The 18,362-nt window shown below is 44.2% G+C and overlaps 1 protein-coding gene across 1 annotated transcript in view; it reads right to left on the reverse strand.

Annotated features, from left to right (window-relative positions):
* CLMP (CXADR like membrane protein) overlaps positions 1-17,926 on the reverse strand; it is a 37,092-nt gene extending 19,166 nt beyond the window's left edge. Inside the window, exon 1 of the mRNA XM_052697317.1 lies at positions 17,442-17,926. Coding sequence (XP_052553277.1) covers positions 17,442-17,589 — 148 coding nt within the window. The 5' untranslated portion in view covers positions 17,590-17,926. The remainder of the gene's footprint in view (positions 1-17,441) is intronic.
* Between the last annotated feature and the right edge of the window lie 436 nt (positions 17,927-18,362).

Raw genomic sequence — 18,362 nt, forward strand, 5'->3', positions numbered from 1 at the left:
CTGTTTTCCAGACTACATAATCTGACTAGTTGATGTCCATTAATTACATGTCTTGATGTTACTTATATTAAGCTAAGCCATCAGATAATATATTTTGTTTCAATGCTGCACAGAGAATAACATTTCTCATCCTGTCTCATAACTGGACTTCAGTTTGGCCTTTGGTGTGGTCCCCCACAACATCCTTTTCTCCAAATTGGAAATATATGGGTTTGATCAGTTTGATGGACAAGGAACTGGCTGCAAAATTGTACCCAGAGAGTGGTGGTCAATGGCTCGGTGTCCAGATGGAGGTCAGCAACAAGCATGGTCCCTCAGTACTCTTTAATATCTTCATCAGTGACACCAACAGTAGGATCAAATGCATCCTCAGGAGTGCAGATGAAACCAAGCTGTGTGATGTAGTCAGTGGGACGCCATTCAGAGAGACCAGACAGGCTGAGCTGTGAGCCCAAGAGGACCTGGTCAGGTTCATCAAAGCCAAGTGCTTGGTCACAACAACCCCCACAATCAGTACAAGCTGGGGGGCAAAATGATGAAGCACAACCCTGCTGAAAAAGTCTGGGGGTTAATTTTAAAAAATATATTATTTTCTTTTAAAATGAATGAACAGCACGCCAGTTGTTTTGTTTTTTTTTTCTTCCTTTACGGTCAGTTAAATAATGATGTATACAGACAACTGCAGCAAGCTGAATGAAAGGGTAGGAAGAAACATCATTGTATAAATAAACTGAATTGTTTGGGAACAGACAAACTACAGACTGAGTTATTGTGTTAGTCCTTTCGTTATAGCTGGTTTTAATCCTACTAAATTGTGTGTGGTTTTCTTTTCTCAGCTACGGTAATGTTATTCCTGAGCCTCCTCTGCTCTTACCCAAGATCTGCTGGTTGGAAGAGCCATCTGAGACAGCAGGCAGTGACATTAGAGCAGACTCTGTGTTGAGGATCTGCATTAAAAGAAGTTGGGAACATTCAGCAAAGCTGGACATGATGTTTGAAGCCGCACTTGGCAATTAGGATTATCCTATAGGAAATGAAGGGAGAAATATAGATAACTTGGTGGTAACTGCCTAGAACAGTCTTTAGGCTACACTAACAAGTTTCAGAACAAGAATTACCTCCAATAATAAAAGAAAAAGGCCCTTTACAAAGCTTGCCATTTTCATCCATTGAAACCAAGGCGAGGCCAGTCAGTCACCTCCCTGCATTCTATTGCTCCGAGTTGTTTCCTGTGCCTGGAGCAGGGGCTGTCCTGAGCCTGGGCTCCAGCCTGAGCTGTCGGTTGGCATTAGGATCCAGGGCTCACTCAGAACCAAGGGTGGGATTTACACGACGAGTTGCTTAATTCTCTCTTTCTTTTTAGGGTATCAGTCACAGCATCTGTTGATCTGGGCAGAGCATCTATCACATCATCCTCCTGTCTCCATCAGCCTGGACACACTGGTGTGTATAAAACAACATTTACTATACAAGGTAATCAGGTAAAACGTGCAGAGGCGCCAAGAGATACAAGACAGCACGTTCTGACTGAGCTTTGTATATATCTGACAGCTAGCATAGCCCAGAGTCATCTCCCAGTCTTAAACAATTCACATTCCTTCCTCAAGCTAAATTGTGCTTGGCTGCATTGTTTCGGAAAGCTGAAGAACAGCCTTGTGCCAGGGGTTTACTGCAGGGACCTTTACTCCGACCCAGACTAGGAACAGCTCTCCAGGCACAAGCTCCTGAACAAAGCATCACATTCCAATTGTTTACGCACTTCTGCTGACCTGAATCAGACAGACACAAACAGGCTGCAATGCTGCAGGGGGACCTGGTGTTCCAGCTTCACTAAACCACCACCTGAGGCTTAGGAAGCTCAGAGCTCCAGAAGGCTCATCAGGAATCCTATTTTTGCTTTTAACTTTTCTATCAATCAGAAATTCTTCTGCCTGCCTTCTCTATTGCAAACAATTCAAACTCACTTCAGACCCGTAAGCTCATTGCCTACACACTGAAAACCCATTGCAAGACAGCCTTGTGTTTTCTGCAGGCTTGTAAGGTGATGATATATGTGCTGTACCTTCAAAAACTATTATGAACATTATGAACCCTTTCCTACAACCTTAGAACAACAGAAGTGAGACCTGAGTGCAGTCCTTGGAACATACTGTCACCCTCCACATCTGGTAAGGAGGAGCCATACGGGGGGTAGATATTTCCTTTTCTGATAACAGCTACCTCTATGGCTACTCACATCTAGTGAGAAGACATGATGTCAAGCACCAAGTATTACAGTGTTACAGACTTGCAAAGGCAGAACAGTTTCCCTCAAGAATGCACATTAGGAAATGAAGCATCTGGCTACAAGAGAAGACATTTAAAACATTGACCTTTTGTTCAGGAAGATATATTTCAAAGACTTAAATCAAGCTACATGAGCTGTTTTTCCTAAAATATCTAAATATGGTTTTCCCTCAATGCCTAATATTCAAGAACTTTCCCATGTAAGCTTGCAATTCAGCATACTGTGAGTTTTCTTCCATTTCCACCTGACATTAAGCCACATTGGAGTGAATTTTAGTTGGGATTACATGTCAGAAAGGATTTCTCCCCAGAAGGAGTTGTCAGGCACTGCCCAGAGGAGCAGTGGTGTTGCTGACCCTGGAGATAGTTCAGAGACATGTGGATGTGGTGCTGTGATGCACCATTGAGCAGTGGACTACAGGCACTAGATGGTGGTTGGACTTAGAGAATCACTTAGGCTGGAGAAAACCCATAGGATCTCCAATTTTACTGATATTTTACCTAAGCTACCAATTCATAATCTGGTCCAGTACTTCCTAGCTCCTTGTTTTCATGTTTGCTTCCAGGCAGGAGTGTGACTCACTGACAGTCTCAGCAAGAAAGTGAAATACTCATACATGGGGGTTGCTGCAGAGTTTCCAAGGCATCTGGCAGGCAGGGGCTGATGCAATTGCGACAGCTCACAGAAATGAATCCAGGGCATGAATAACTACAGCAAACCTGTGGGCCAGAGGAAAATATGGCTAAATGTTCTTGAGCAGTTAACTAGCGCAAAGTGATGAACTTTGCACTAATGGATGCACAGTGAACTTCGCCTAAGTGTGTCTAATTATACAAAGATGTTTCCCACTGCAAGTTTCATCTTCCTCTGAGTTGCCAGGCTTCTGATTGCTGTTAGAGATGTCGTTATGGCCTGCTCCCTACATGCGCTGGCCAGAGATGCAACTGCGTATGCAGTTATATGCCCCTAGTGTAAGCAACACCTAGAAATACATTGGATCTCTGCAGCTAGACCTGGGAAGTTTGGTACTCAGTTCTGCTTTGGATTGTGGCACTATCCCAAGGCTGTAAAAGGAGCCTATTGCCAAGTCAGGTCTCATGTCTTAAATGAGATAACGGGCAGTTTGTAAGGAAGGCGATAAAGGAGAGCTGCAAACAGAGTGGTTCATACACAGTTATCAGATACAACCAGGCCACACCAGCTCAATACCACAGGTTCTTCAGCCCGATACAATATGCAGCTCAGAAAGAAAAAAGCTGCAGTGTTCTAGGAAAGAATCCTGAACAATATGCCAAAGAACACACTCAAATGCATCAAATCTAAATTTATGAAAGTCCCTACAGCATTGTTAACATATTAATGTCTATAAACACCTGGCCAGGGGAAGAGTTCACTTTATATTTACCCCATTCCTGTATTCTTCCCCTTAGATCAGCACCTAATAATTACTAGAAGCAGCATACCAGGCTAAACGGGTATCCTCACCCTTATTGCACCTCTTGTTCTATAGCACATGCATATTAGATGCTGGCATTCTGTCTGGGGCACAGTTTTAATGTGTGAATCTCACACTGATAATTAATATGCCTATTTGTTCTCTGGTTGCCTTATCTGCACTGACAGGAGCTGCACACTCTTGATCTCCCAGCTTCAAGTCTAAGTTTACCCCCCAGCCTCAGCTTCCTGCGTTTCTTCAGCTCAAATAGAAGCGTTTTAGCAGCTTTATAACAGTGTAGAAACCTGCCCAAGTTTGCTAAGTAGAGGGAGAAATTAAATGCTCCATGTTGGAGATAACAGCAGTTCCTTGGCCCCAGACCACACATCTGGCCCTCCTTAACATCTAGAAACAATCCCAGAACATCTGTCTGCCAGGTAGTGGGGCTCATTTGACATTAATGCAGAATAAGCCAAGTAAGAAAGACTGATTCTCAAAAGGCTTATTTGGATTGATAACAGGTAGTGGCAGTACTGGAGCAGGCACAACGCACGGACTGATTTGTGGGGAGTCCAAATCTCATGTAGCCCCCTAACTTAGCAGCCAGCTGCTTCTGGCATCCTTCAGGATGGAAGCTGCTCTTTGGGGGATGGTACAAAGGGAGGGCAGTTGTTGTGAGTTGCTCAGAAATGTTTTATTTAGGCTGTTTATCCTCAAAAGAGCATTTTCTTTTTAGATTAAAGTATATAGGTTTTGTATATTCTAAACATAGGAGACAGGACTCGGGCATTTCCTCTTTTAAGAGGTATGGCTGAGCATATTTCCTACAAAATTTATAAAGAGTTGAGATAAGGACTTATGTGGCTCATCTTCACTAAATGCAAGGAAGGAACTTGGTTCTGTCACAGCACAGTTACAGTGCAGAGGCAGGAAATAAAGATGAAAACAGACAGCAGCCTACAAGCTCTTTGGAAAGACCAACCAAAACATAATCAAACTATTTACCAATACTCTGCATAGTTTTATCTGAAGACCATAAACCACATGATATAACGGACAAGGCATTTCCCTTTTTACAGATGGGGAAACCAAAGCTCCAAAAGGACTCAAAGCCACCTGCTGGGATCACAGCGGAGATGACAGGCAAATTAACAACCAACAGATTTCAATTTTATCAGTGAAAAGCTTTTAGTCCAATTAAATAAGGTCACCACTGCAGCTGGAAATGGAGCCACAGATTCCTGCCTCCCCATCTATTTGACTGACAGACAGCCCAGTCTCATGTAATAAAGATAGTACAAAGCTATGTATGCCATTTCTTAGGCATTAATCACTGTATTCGTACAGGAGGTCACTATTTTCACCTTAAGCATTCTGCTCCATCTTGTAGGAGATAGGAAAGCTGGATAACAGAGTTCCCCTACCCAGGACAAACTCTCTGAACTTTCATAGCATACCTCAAAGACCGATGCAAACCTAATGTTTAATCTCTTCCAGCTGCCTAAGACATCTTCCCTGGCATCTACTCCCAACACTTATATATTATGCACTACTTTCTTTTGGATTGAAAGTAGCCATAGAGAAGATATGAACAGTGACTGCTATTTAAAATGCAGAAATAACACTTAATCTGCTACATCAACTCTTCCCTGTCTGCAGACTGAACATAACTGATGGTGTGTGTTTATAAAGCATGCGTAATCATTACCTGCTCAATTACTGTTGTTATAATGCATGGTTTGGCAATAAGCACTGCCTGTTGTGGGGCTGTACCAGTTCCCTGTATGAAGGGAATTCTTCGTGTTTTGTTTCCATTTCTACATCATAATCAAGCCCTAGCTGTATGCAAGTGGATTCAGGATATTTTTCCTTTTCTTTACATTATCAGTCTGCTTGCCACATCTTTGCTGAAGGGGATTCCTCACTTTAAGTCCTTCTCTTGGTAGGGCAAGATGGCCTCCTTTGGTTGAGGATTATAGGCTCTGACAGTGCCGAGACAGAAAAATAAAGCTCTAGAATGATTTAAAGCAATGAGCAGGGCTGCTGCCTTAAGACCAGTTACATGCACCCAACTACCATTGCCTCCTGCAACTCAGACCCACTCTAAACACGGTCTTCTCCTGGACTTTATCCAGTGGGAACACATGAATGTACACCTGGTGGTAACCATCTCCCCCTCCAGGGGCAGGGAGGAAAGGGGCAAGAAGATTTACCATTTTCTTTCGCTTTTTCCCCCCCTTTCTGCTTATATCAGACTGTCATAGAGGTCTTTAACTCAGCAAGGATGGAAAAGCAGTGCCAATTCCTCCTTGAACCACCTCCACCCATAGCAGAAACAGGAAATCCATCCCCCTCCCAAGGATGGAAGGTGTTCCTGTGCCAAAGTCACCACACAAGTGCTTTCAGTGGAGAGCTTTCCCACCCTGCTGCTACACACTGCCAGAATTTGGGGATTTACAGCAAACATCCTGGGCTCCATCAAGGGCTTATGAAACCCAAAACCCCAAGATATACATCTAGAGCTTAAAGGGCTGCAGCATACCCAAAAAACACTGCACTGGAACAAAGGAAACTGCAGCTATTGGAGTTGCTCTTTCAGGGATCAGAAGGTTTTCCATGCACATGGTTGCACAATAGGAAGTACTGGGAGGACAGCTCTGAGGACGGGGATGAAAAGAAGAGCAATAACCAGAAAGAAAATGCAATGCACATGGTCTTGCACCACACAGTATGGGAGATGCTGCAATTCTGCTCTGCATGCAGGAAGATAGGCAGACAACTTGACTCTGCCCAGCACAGCCACTAGGAAGTCACAGCTTGTAAGTACAAAATACAATCACTGAAGCAGCAAACTCTTTTTTAATTGTTCATTTAATACATATCTGAGCTGGGGAAGGGTGTGCTGCACACCAGCATTGTTTTCTTTAAAACAAAGCATGAGTTTTATCAGCGCTTTGGTTTCTGAAGACAAAGAACAGATGGCCTCTTATTTCAGAGGCAGCAAAAGGACATTCCGTGCCTTCAGGAGCCCTCAGAAGAGCACTGATATGAGAGAAAAATATGAAGTGCCAATATTGCCTGGCTGGTTATAGAATCCTTCCACATGTACAAGTAACAAACCCCTCTCCCCAGCTTTTTGCCTGTGGATGTCTTAAGAGAAGGGGAGGGATAAAGAAGGAAAGAATGCCAATTTAAGCTGGATTTTCATTCCTTTTAAAAACTTGTACACAGGTTGTTCCAGGAACAGAAAAAAAAATGTCTCTAATGTCTCTAAGAGAAAAGCACTGATTAAACTCAATGGATAGTTTGGAAAACATCCAGGGACCGCACTTTCAGAACAGTTTTTGCAGATGACCTCTGACAGAGCCTAACAGGTAAAGCCTTACAAGAGCCCTGTGCACTTGGCAGCACTGTATGGGACCTGGCAGCCTTCAGGTGCAGCACAAGTCTGCTCTGTCCCACCACAAATCACCCATTGGCTAAGTCAGCATTAAATAAAAGCACCAAGAGCTCGGTAGAGAAGAGAAACATCACAGAAATTCAATCTAGATATAATTAAGTTAATAATATAGATGATCTTGGCAACAATTTGATGGGATTTTTCACCTTGAGGTCTTCAAATCAAACCTGGCTACCTTTCCGGAGATTTCAGTCAAGTCCTTAAGATGAACATGAGGATCAAGAGCACATTCTCCATCCTCCAGTATAATCGAGTAGTTTTCAGTGCTGCTCTCAATTTCCTTCTACCCAAACTCTGAAAAGGGGCTGATTTCTCTCTTCAAGATCACTCGAAGACCCTCTGTCACTGTGCGTAGATGAGTACATAGCAATCTCATCACTTCCTTCAATCTTTAGCAAAGTAAAGCTTGCTAACAGAAGCTGCTTTGAGATCTGGCCAAAACCAAACCTGATTTAAAGAAGCCCCTCAGTGAGCACCCTCAGAGCCTCAACTAGTTTTTCAGATGCTCTCTGAGCATCTTGGGTTCCTAGCTTCCCTTGTCATTGTATGAATTACGACGTAGAATTACCTTGCATAGGTTTCACACAAGCAGATGTGAACCTGGCGCCTGATGTCAGACAGCAAGCAGGAAGAAAACTAAGTTTAAGACATCCTGGCTTGCTGTGCAAGCTTTCAAGTGTGCAGTGTTGTAGCAACAGTGCAAACAAGCAAGGAAATGGCTCCTGTGACAGAACACTTACAACCAAGAAAATATCCTGAATACTTGCATCTGGTACAGTAAGGTTTGTTCCATTCACATTTTGATTTTGGCTTCTGTCCTTTGTCCTGGTGACTTCACAGAAGAGAAGACACGGGGTAAGGAAAGATGCTTGCTGACAAGTTAAAAAAAAAAAAATGCCTCCATTGCATTCAGTGCCTTTTTCTAATGGGTATGTATTCATCACCATCCCACAATGGAAACAACATGCCCAGGGCATTACTAAATAAGAAAAAGATGGGAGCTCAATTGGAGGAAAAAGAACTGTGCAATGCAGGATCATTAACTCCAGAGCAGAGGAGCTCAGCTTTGTACATTGGTTGTACCAGGTCACATTGGGCCTGAATTAACAAGCAGCTGCAGAATTGTCTCCCTAGTTTACTCAAGGGGTAGCCTTGGGCTAAATGGAAACAGCTTTAACAAAGCCAGATACACTGGGATGCATTTGCCACACTGAGTGACACTGATGGGAAATCTCTTGAACTGCAGCTTCATCCTCACTCATTAAACCAGTGCCTGATGCGTCTTAACAGGCTATCACTCCAGACTTCTGCAGCACCATTTCTACAGTGACTTCAGAGTGTTTTACATCTCACAAGGGAAAGTTTGCTTCATTTGTGTGCTCACAAAGGAGCACGCAGCAGCTGGAGCCAACATTTTCAACTGCACCCCAAAATCCCAACACCTAACGTAGTTGGTGTGACCACATCAAGTTCATGAGACTCTGCATTTCTATCTGCACCAGTACTGGTCCTTTATAAGCAGTTTACCACTTGAAACAGAGACACTCAAAGCTAAAAGGCACTTAAAAATGGAGCCTGCAATTACTTAAATCGCAGTTACTGGCAAAACCAGCAATGGAATCTAGACATCCTGAATGCTGCTCTCACCAGCACTCCCTATTACTTAAAATTCCCCTTTGGAAAAGAAATGAGAAAAAAAATACAGCATTTGTTAAAACAAAAGCTATGCTTTGTCTTACAAAAATCCCCATTGTTTCCAAGCAAGAGCTGGAAACAATGGAAAGAGAGAGGTTTTGCCCACAGCACAGACCACATCAGAGCATGACAAAGCAGTACTGTGGAAACATCAATCCAGATCAGATGGATGTGGGAAAACGGCTCCTTATGAGAAATGCTGGGACTCTGAGGCACTGGTACTGAGCGTTCCAGTGGGACACAGCAGCCAGAGCTGCAAGGGATGCCTGCTGCAATACAGACCTACAAACATGGATGCACAGTGCCACAGAACTAACAGCAAAAGTTGAACGGGGAGAAAGGTCTTTTACTGCCCACACACAGCTAAAAGCCACCAAATATTTAAGATTTATACTGTTCCTACAATAAGCTGGGGTCAGCCTCCATCTGCCACTGCCATTGGAAATAGCAGCAGTCAACTTTGGCCTTAAGGCACGAGCCCTGAGGAATCCTGCTTCCTCATGGGTCATTCCACTGCCTCCCTGCGGCCTTCCAGTCCCAGGGGCTTTCTGAAGGGTGTAACAACTCGCAGCTTTTTACCACTGCACAAAAATCTTCACAGCAAGTTACCCAAAAATCAGCAGGGTCCCAGCAGCAGACGTTTCCCATTTTGAGCACAAAAAAAAAAGTTGGCTTTCCATCAGCAGTCCTTCTGCGTGCTCATAGTTTATGACCCGCAGAGCATTAGACAGACATTTGCTGAAACTGCATATTGCTGCTGCAAAGCGAGCCCAAGCTCCAGTAAATGCCTGAAGAAAATGAAGCAATCCCCCAATATTACCCAAGAAGGCAGGATCCCAGCAGAACACCCTGCCAGACACTGGCCTGGAGCCTCACTTCATCAGATTTGCTCTGGAATTACCCTACTGGAATGAGATTTCCAAATCTGGCATTGTACCTTTTACTGCAGAGGTTTGATAAGCCATCTTTTGTTCGGAAGGAAGACCTGATGTTGGAGAACGTGGTTTTTTCCTCTTGTCCCTGGAATTGTGATTGGAAATAATTGGAAGTGTCACTGGAAGTAATCAGAAGTGACAGTCCCTGGGCTATAAGGCTTTTGCTTCGAGTCTAACGATCCCCCCTGCCTCCTGCAAAACAAAACCTAAATTTAAACAATGAAGTCACAAAGCGATTTGCCTTCAAGGTTGAAAACCCTTCAATTTTCTTTTTTTTTTTTTGAAACAGAAAAAGAAGTAACTGACTATTTTAGTTCAATAGTCAAGCCCTGCTGTATTACACGAGAGGTTTCCCCCCCACACACACATACGAACACCCCACCCTACAGATAAAGCCTCACATCCATATTAAACACTTGTATGGCCTTTAAAATTTTATCAAGGCTTTAAAAAGCAAAAAAATAGCCTAAGCAGTCTGAGCAATGAGACTCAGCCAACATGCATCTCATAAATATTGCGAGCACTGGAAAACCACCTCGTTCTGCTGTTTTTTGCTGAGGCACACATGGGGAAGGGAACAGGGCCACTGGGTGTTTCATGCACTGGTTCTGACGAAGTCTCTTACACTAAAGCACCTGAGCACATAATGAGACCCACCTGCTGAAAACAACCTTACAGCCTCAAAAGCCAAAGGAAGTTGTAGGCAACGCAGTCAAAAAAGAACTCTGGGTTCCAGCAGTATGATTTGCCATGAGCTACAGCTGCATCCAGATTCGTAGCCCCTGTGCTTCCTTAGCTGTTGCTTTTTGATCCACCTTCAGGCACTCCAGCAGAACACACCACTCACAGGCAAACCCACTGACTGCATGCTGCTTGTTTTGCAATTCCCACACTACTGCTCCTAACTGCAGCAGCACAGGGAGCAGCTCTGTTCTGGAGTGCTGCTGTGCATGTGCTTTGTGAGACTTAAAGATGTGCCCCTTCACCAAAAGCCACAGTTAATGACAGGGGGACACCAGGCCTTCATCTAGTAAAGCTGGTTCCACATTCTCTACCAAGCAGCTCCATGCAAAGGAACAGCTTAATGAGCTGTAACTGCTCCACAGGTCTGTGATAAATAGCAAGACGAGATCATTCTACACTTGGGAGAAGGTAAACTCATTCATGAACTGAACACATGCAGCTCAATTTCTTTTGTGAGGGCTCCTCTGGTAACATTCATACTATGAATGGAGTTTCTCAGCACACTGGTGCTATAAAATCCATTATCCCACTTCTTTTTAACGAAGTAGGGATAACTCAAACCTTCCCATCTCTTAGAAGTCATCCCAATGACTGCTCAGGATACTGTTTGACAAATGATGGCTGATGGATTCAGTCGTTTGCCACTGATCACTTCTCCTTGTGTTTCAGGACACACATAAAGGAAAATAGTTTTGAATCAGAGGGTTTAAGACATACAACAATACAGCTACCTTGTCGTGTCATGCATCTGCGTCTTAGCTCCCTTCTCCATTAGAAGAGTAGGAATACTGGGAATTCCTAGGTATTCTCTACCCAATATTGGCTGGTTGGACTGAGCAATCCAGAGCTTTATACAGGGCACTTAGCACAAAGGATGCTACACAAGCAGCAGTGCTATGGCAGACCACACGCAGCCTGCCGTCACTGCCAGCAGTTGCCTCTAACTGTGCACGCTCCATTTCAAAAGACTGTTTCCAGGAGAACAGCCTCCTTTCTGCAAATGCATATTATAAGCACAACAAAATTCTCACTGACCTTTTCCTACCACAGGCAATTAAACTGCAGGCACTAAGCTGAACTTTCACCTTTCCACCTAGTCAGTCAGGAACAAGTCACACTGAAGCTTCGTACTCATTTTGCAGCCACTAAAATGGGGATGTCAGATACATAGAAGAAAAGCCAGGCTGAAAATACCCTCTGTAATGTATATTGATTCTCGAAGGACAGTAATTCCAACATCATGGAGCTGCCTGGCCCATTAAGAGAAAAAAACCACAAACGTAATTAGAACTAATGCAAAGATAAAGGAACAGGAAAAAACTTGTCGTGACTGTTTCATGTTGTTCATCACCTTCAATGCATTTCACAACTGCTCAGTCCTCTTTGCAACTTAGAAAACGTAGGTTTTCCTAATTAGTCACATGGAAAACTGAGACAACATGGAGAAGGACTTCAGAAAAGCCAGCAGTGGTTACGTTGAGGCAGGGCAGCTTCCATCCTACTCACAATCCCTGGCTGTTCTTTCCAGTACCCAGTGAGCTTCTGGAAAAGAGGACCAGCTCTATCTTGAGTGCTAATCCACAGATGGAGCGCTACTGCCAACACTTTCCTTCTCTGTACTCTGCTTTTTACATCGTACCATGTAAAAAGCATGTCTTAGGCAGAGTCTGAAGCTTTGGCTGGAGATGTAGGCTGTTGGTAGCAGCCTTTTCATTCCACTCAAGCATACTGAAGTAGTAAACTGAAGGATCCTCCTTCCTCCTGTTGACTTCCCATCACTTGCCACATTTGCCATTGCTGTGCTTCCTGCTCTTCTCCATTTCCTCATCTTCCACTACCCTGTGCTCTCAGTGTCTATTCACAGACCTCAATGACCTGATTTCACCCTTGGCTTTTTGCTGGGCTGCTTCTGTAAAATAACCATTTCTAAAAACAGATGAAGAAACAGCTTGAGGAAAAAAGGAGACCCATTCATCTTTCAGACAAGGCACGGCCAAGTTCCCACTGCACCCAAAGCAGCCTCTGTTTTGTAACACATTGGTGCAAGGAATATGCACAACATTACATCCCCAAGAGCCAAGTTTTCTTTGCACACGTATAGAACTCAGGTCTGCACTGTGCAACATACACAAGCCTTGGCTAAGAGAGGGGAGTGCTTTAGCTGGAAACCAGAACCATCCTTGGACTAAAGCTTTGGGAGCAATTTCTGCAGGGAAGAGGCACAGAAAGCAGTTTGTAACACCTCTCTTCATTGCTACTAAACACACACATTCTGCATCACATAACAATCTGTTTCCACACAAAGCAGGGTTTTGCAAATACATACTGTGCTTTGTTGGAGGCGACTGTTTACATTTCTTTTCAGGCAGTTCCTAAGAACTCAATCAAATCTCAGGCTGCAAACCTGTTAAGTTCCCTATAAAGTCCTGTGTTTGCCTTGAGGAAGACAGGGGCATCTGTTGTGATCCAGAGGATAAACATCAGGGTCTCTCTCCAAGCCGGTTGTGCAATGACAGGCATTGCTGGGAAGCCTGCTCTGCCGTTACACAAAACGTCCCTCTGAAGTGGCCCCAAGTGCCCCACAGAAACAGACCACTAATTCTGTTTAAACAGGGCCTGCTGTGGGCACAGTGGCCAAACACCAATTGTTTCACATGGGAAATTCAGAAAGCTTGCCTCCCCTCAGCAAAACTATTTCTCATGATTAAGAGATCAGACTTCAGTATTTCAACCCTAACTTGGCATGCTGCTTTCCCCCACTCCAGAGGTTTACCCTTTTTCTTTTTATGGTAAAACAGAAAAATAGGAATAAAACCAGGCCTCAAAGTAAAGCTAAGGTTTTCTAAATGCTAGAAATCCAAACACTTTCATGTAAAACACAGCACTGCTGGGGACAGAGGGGACATTCTTATTGAGTGCTCTGGTAGGAAATGTGATGCAAACCCACCCTGGCTTTAAAAGAATTTGCATCCCACGAGAAGAAGTGTTAACTCTGATATCCCATCAAATAGCAGCTCACTCAATTCTGTCTTGCCTCCTTGAATTCCCCCTGGGGCAGCAAATGGACACACATCTTCTCTTTGCTCCCTTTCCCTAGGGTTTGTTAAAGAAAGGAGCTCTTGGCCTTGTCCTAGAGCTAAATTCACACCTCCCAGCAGCTCTTGCATCCAGTTGCTGTTTTGTTGACTGCTGAAAAAAAATGAGCTCTTGCAATTACCAGCTGTTATGAAGTCGACTTTGGAAGAACAGCCTCCTCTTAGGCTTGATGCACCAAGAGTGATCGCCTGCATTCCTTCATAACCCAATGAAAGAAAAGATGAAATCCAATGGCAGAATCCTGTACAGAAGCCTTATTGACAGCCGCAGATTTATGTTTTCCTATTCCAATCCCAAGCTTGGAATTAAGTGCTGTTAAAACATGGGACAAAATCCTCGCCCTACCTGAATACCCCACGTGAAACAAACAGATAAAGCCAACAGAAAGAGCCATGAGAAAACCAGGAGGTTGCAAGTGTATCCTATATCCATAACCTCAGAAATTTGGGAAGTACCCAGAGCAGCAGCAGAAATAAGACCCATCAGTTTAATATTCCATTTGCTTAAAACATCTCCCTTGCTTTTTACTAGTTCAGGCAGAAGCAGTCTATTAAAAAGTTCAGTAACCCCGCTGGAAGCAGGAGTGCTGGGTTTTTTGTTTGTTTGTTTGTTTAAACATTGCAGTGGTTCTTGGCTTTTCTGGAACATATTGCAGTTTTCAGGAGAAAGGCTTTAAGGAAGCATGACAGGGCACCATTCAGGATGCCTGCGCTCTTAAAGCAGGAGGGGAAGCAAGTCGCAGAAGTCTGAGAGTCAAAGTAGAAAAGCACAGCCCCAGGCTGACCTGCCACTGCCAAATGCTGCAGAGCTGCTCCCATTTCAGCAAGGATTTTCAGGCTAGAAGTCTGGTGGATACCTAGGCAAATGCAAGCTGTCAGACCCAATTGCTCATGCCAACAGCACTACAGGGATTTGCACCATAACCTTTCCCAGCACAATGAGACGATCAAGTCTTGGTGTTCAGTGCAGCAACTGTGCACCTCTGGGACAGCCCTGTAAGAGAGTCACTGACCTTAAAGCTGGGAGAACAGAGCTCAGCTACACCTGCACAGAAGGCAGTTCTGCCATTACAGCTGCATCCACTTCAGCAGAATCACTCCTGTGTAATACACCAGTTCCTACCCATTGAGCACACCATATCATAAGCCAGACTAAGTGCACAGAGCTACCAGCTGCACCCCATCCATCAGCCTCAGTGTGGTACATACAATTCCCTGTACCATCAGTCACTAAATCCTACTCATCTTTTCCCAAAGATGCCACATAGAGAGGGAGCAAAGCCTTGGTTCCCAAGGCATCTATCTGTGCTATATCACAGAGGGTTGGCTTCCTTACATCCTAATGGCTAGTCAGCTTTAGAGAAACCATGAAGACAGCCCCTTTGCAGATACTGAGGCTGAAGCTAAGATACAAAAGACTCTTGGCCGTTCTTTCCTGCAGGAGAACTCCTATGGACAAGAGGGAGCGATTAGGGCACTGTGGAGAGCAACCCCTGATGTTCTAATGCAAAGGTCCCATCTCAGTAGCAGGACACGTGAAAGCTGAATGCCTGCATTGGTTTGGCACATCTCCTCCTTTGGATCTTGAACCCCTTGCTTTCTGAAAGGCAGAGCACATACACTAGCCAATAAATGATACATCTAATACCAGAGTCAAAAGTAGGTGTACAGATATCACACAACTATATTTATTTTCTTATAATCAAATACATCTTTAGCAGAAGGTTTGTTAAAAATACTCAAAATTGACTTGGACAGAGTGGTGGGAAAAGGCAAAGGAGATTCCTGGCTCCTCTCTGCTCCCTCCACCTTGCCCTTGTTACAGAACTATGATTACAGTCTTGCCCAGCCCACATTTAGTAAAGTCTTCATTCTTGTCATGTTTTTAAAGCCTCCTTCCAACTATTTGTCTCCTTTTCTTGTCTCCTCACACAGCTGCCTACTTACCCTGTAGGTAAATAGTACCAAAGGCAAGGACCATATATATACTATCAATATGAATGTTCTGAGCCAGCAACTTTCCTTTGAGGCTTCCTTGGCTTCAAACTCCTGTTCTCCACAATTCTTCACTTCAACAGTGACCAAAAGCACACGCTCAATGATACTTGTACATCTTTTCACTACCTTCTCAGGCTAGCAAAGGAGACACCTATCTCCTTGCTTTCTCTCAGGCACAAACCAGGAACACAGACAGCAATACTTCATGTTCCCTAAAATATGCTTCCAATATCAGTAAATGAAGCTGGATCGAAAGCTGGATGACCAAGTTGCCCATTGACAACACAAATACAACAAGGGTAAATCACAGGGCAGTTCAACACTAACAAAGCACCAGGAAATGAGGCATTCCTGGTTTGGCTGTGAGCTTTGGAAAGCTGCTCATCCTTCCCTTGCCACAGCTGGAACAACAACTAGAGAAACTGAGGAACTCAGATGTTTGATTAGATGCAAAAGCTCTTCAAGGCTTGGCTTGTCTTCTCTGCTGGGCTTCTGCCTTGTAAGCATTACAGAGATCCCAAAGAAGGAAGAATGGTTAAAGGCCATTGTGTGTCCCCGGATAAAACCAGCAGCAGTCATACAAAAGAGAGTTGCTCTATCACTACAACACTCATCCTGTGGCAGCAGATTATCCCTCCTGCTCCAAGCCTTCAACACGTGGCCTCTATGAGAACCCACCTGCCTTCTGCATATTCAAAACTCTGGCTGGTCCATGTTTCACATCTGTGAGACTGAATGAAGGCTGTTCCCCATTGCATTTCCTCCTATCATCCTGTCTGAAGCCTTTATTATGTGTCCACCCACACATCAGCCCATCACCCTGTGGAACTTGGCTCTTCCATGGGAATCAAAGACCTGTGCCCCATTCACACCAGTACCTGGGGTTCTGGGGGGGAGGAGGACCCAGGAATCACAGATTTGCTCAGCCACAACAGATTTCAGAGCTGTCTGCTTGTCAGCACTGTGTGGTGAGCAGAATGAAGACAGAAGCTCACTCATCACATCCCAGTGCCTCTGGAGATGCAGATACCCAGACTGCTTCTGAGTCAGTCCCATACGCAAGCTCCCCAACAGCCCTCAGGACTGCAAACCCTTTCCCCATAGGCTGTAAAGACAAACAGCCCTGTTCAGCCCTTCTGCTTCCATTCTCTTTCTTTAGTCTCCTCTCCCGTTCTCTGCTCCTATTCAACCATTAACTTATACCTTTTCCTCCCCTTTATTTCAGCAGCCTTTTTCCCTCCCTTTTTCTTGCTGTCTCCCTTTTGTTCCCCCTCCTTCCACCATTCTTTCCCCCCTTAACTCCTCCCTCTCGCACTTCAACACATCTGTTTTTAATCAGAGGCATCAATTGGAAACAATAACCCTTTTTTATTCTAAAAACCTGAATGTTAAATATTTGAGCAAAGCAAAACAGTTCTACAAATCTGACACTGTGCCTGGAACAAAGGCATTTTGTTCACCTTATTTTATCAAAGAGCTTCAAACCCCTTCATGGTACGCTGCTCAAAAACGCTGCCCTTTTTAAACTAAAAACGCATTCCGAGAGGGGTCTGTATGGCCATTACTCCTAAACAAAAAAACAAACATAACAAATTTGGATATTAAAAGGTTCCCGGCCATCAACCTGCTAATAACTAAAGCAGCACAAAAAGCACTGAACCCAAACACAGAAAACGGAGTTTGCCATAAAAGTTTTTTCCTTCGCAGATCTGAACAGCTCATCAGAAACGCATTTCAGTCGCATAGAGAGGGGCAAATGGAAGTTCGATTAAACACCAAAAAGCCAACCTACCTAAAAAGAGGATGGAAAGTGCAGACATTCCGTCTCCGTGTGAGAAAGGGACTTTTCCTCCCTTCTGCCTTCTCTCTCCCAGGAACGGCAGGCAGACCTGCACAGGATTCAAAAGAACGCCTCTGGAATGCGCCGAGAGTAATTGCATCCATGTGCCAGAGAAATAACCAACTTCACTCTTTCTTCCCTTCTGATATTCATCTCCTTTTCCATATTCTGTCCAGATACAGCGAGAGCTCGCAGATCTGTAGCTGCTAATTCAGGGCCTGGAGTTTCTGGAAGAGAAGGAACAGAGCAGCAAGGAGTTCACATCGACAGCAGCACGGAGTGATTTTGCACGTCTGAAAAGGAAAGGAGAGAAGCGGGGGGGAAAACACTGTGCTCAATGTTCACCACATGGCTGCCTCCCAGAAGAGCCCCTCCCTGCCATCAGCTGGGATTAATAGTGAGGACCAGTCATGTGGGTGAGGTAGAGCTAACTTCTAGCAGTAACATACAGAGATTTACCTCGGGAGGAGATGCAAGGATTTTACGAGCGTTGGAGAGGTTAAGTTTGGAGGCAGCGAAATCCAGCGTGGAAGAAGAACCAGATTCATCCCTTAGCGGCTCTCAGGAAAAGCACAAATGCTCTTCGCAGCTACAGACACATTCACATGAACACATTCAATATATGCAATGTGTATGTAGTGGGATAAGCTCCAGAATTGAAGCTTTTGGACTTACTAAAGGCTTGCTTCTTATCTAGTTGTTTTGTTTTGTTTTTCCTTTTTGAGTAAATCTGAGTCTCTACGAAGAAAAACCCCAAGATTTGATCAAACCATGCATGTCTAAGAAATACTAGCTCAGCTTTACCAGGTTTTCTGCTGTGAAGACAAAACAGTTTCCATAAGAGGAATCCAATCTAACAGGGAGCAGAGCTCA

Source organism: Tympanuchus pallidicinctus, unplaced genomic scaffold (genome assembly GCF_026119805.1).
Source record: "Tympanuchus pallidicinctus isolate F22 unplaced genomic scaffold, pur_lepc_1.0 scaffold30, whole genome shotgun sequence".
NCBI lineage: Eukaryota > Metazoa > Chordata > Aves > Galliformes > Phasianidae > Tympanuchus > Tympanuchus pallidicinctus.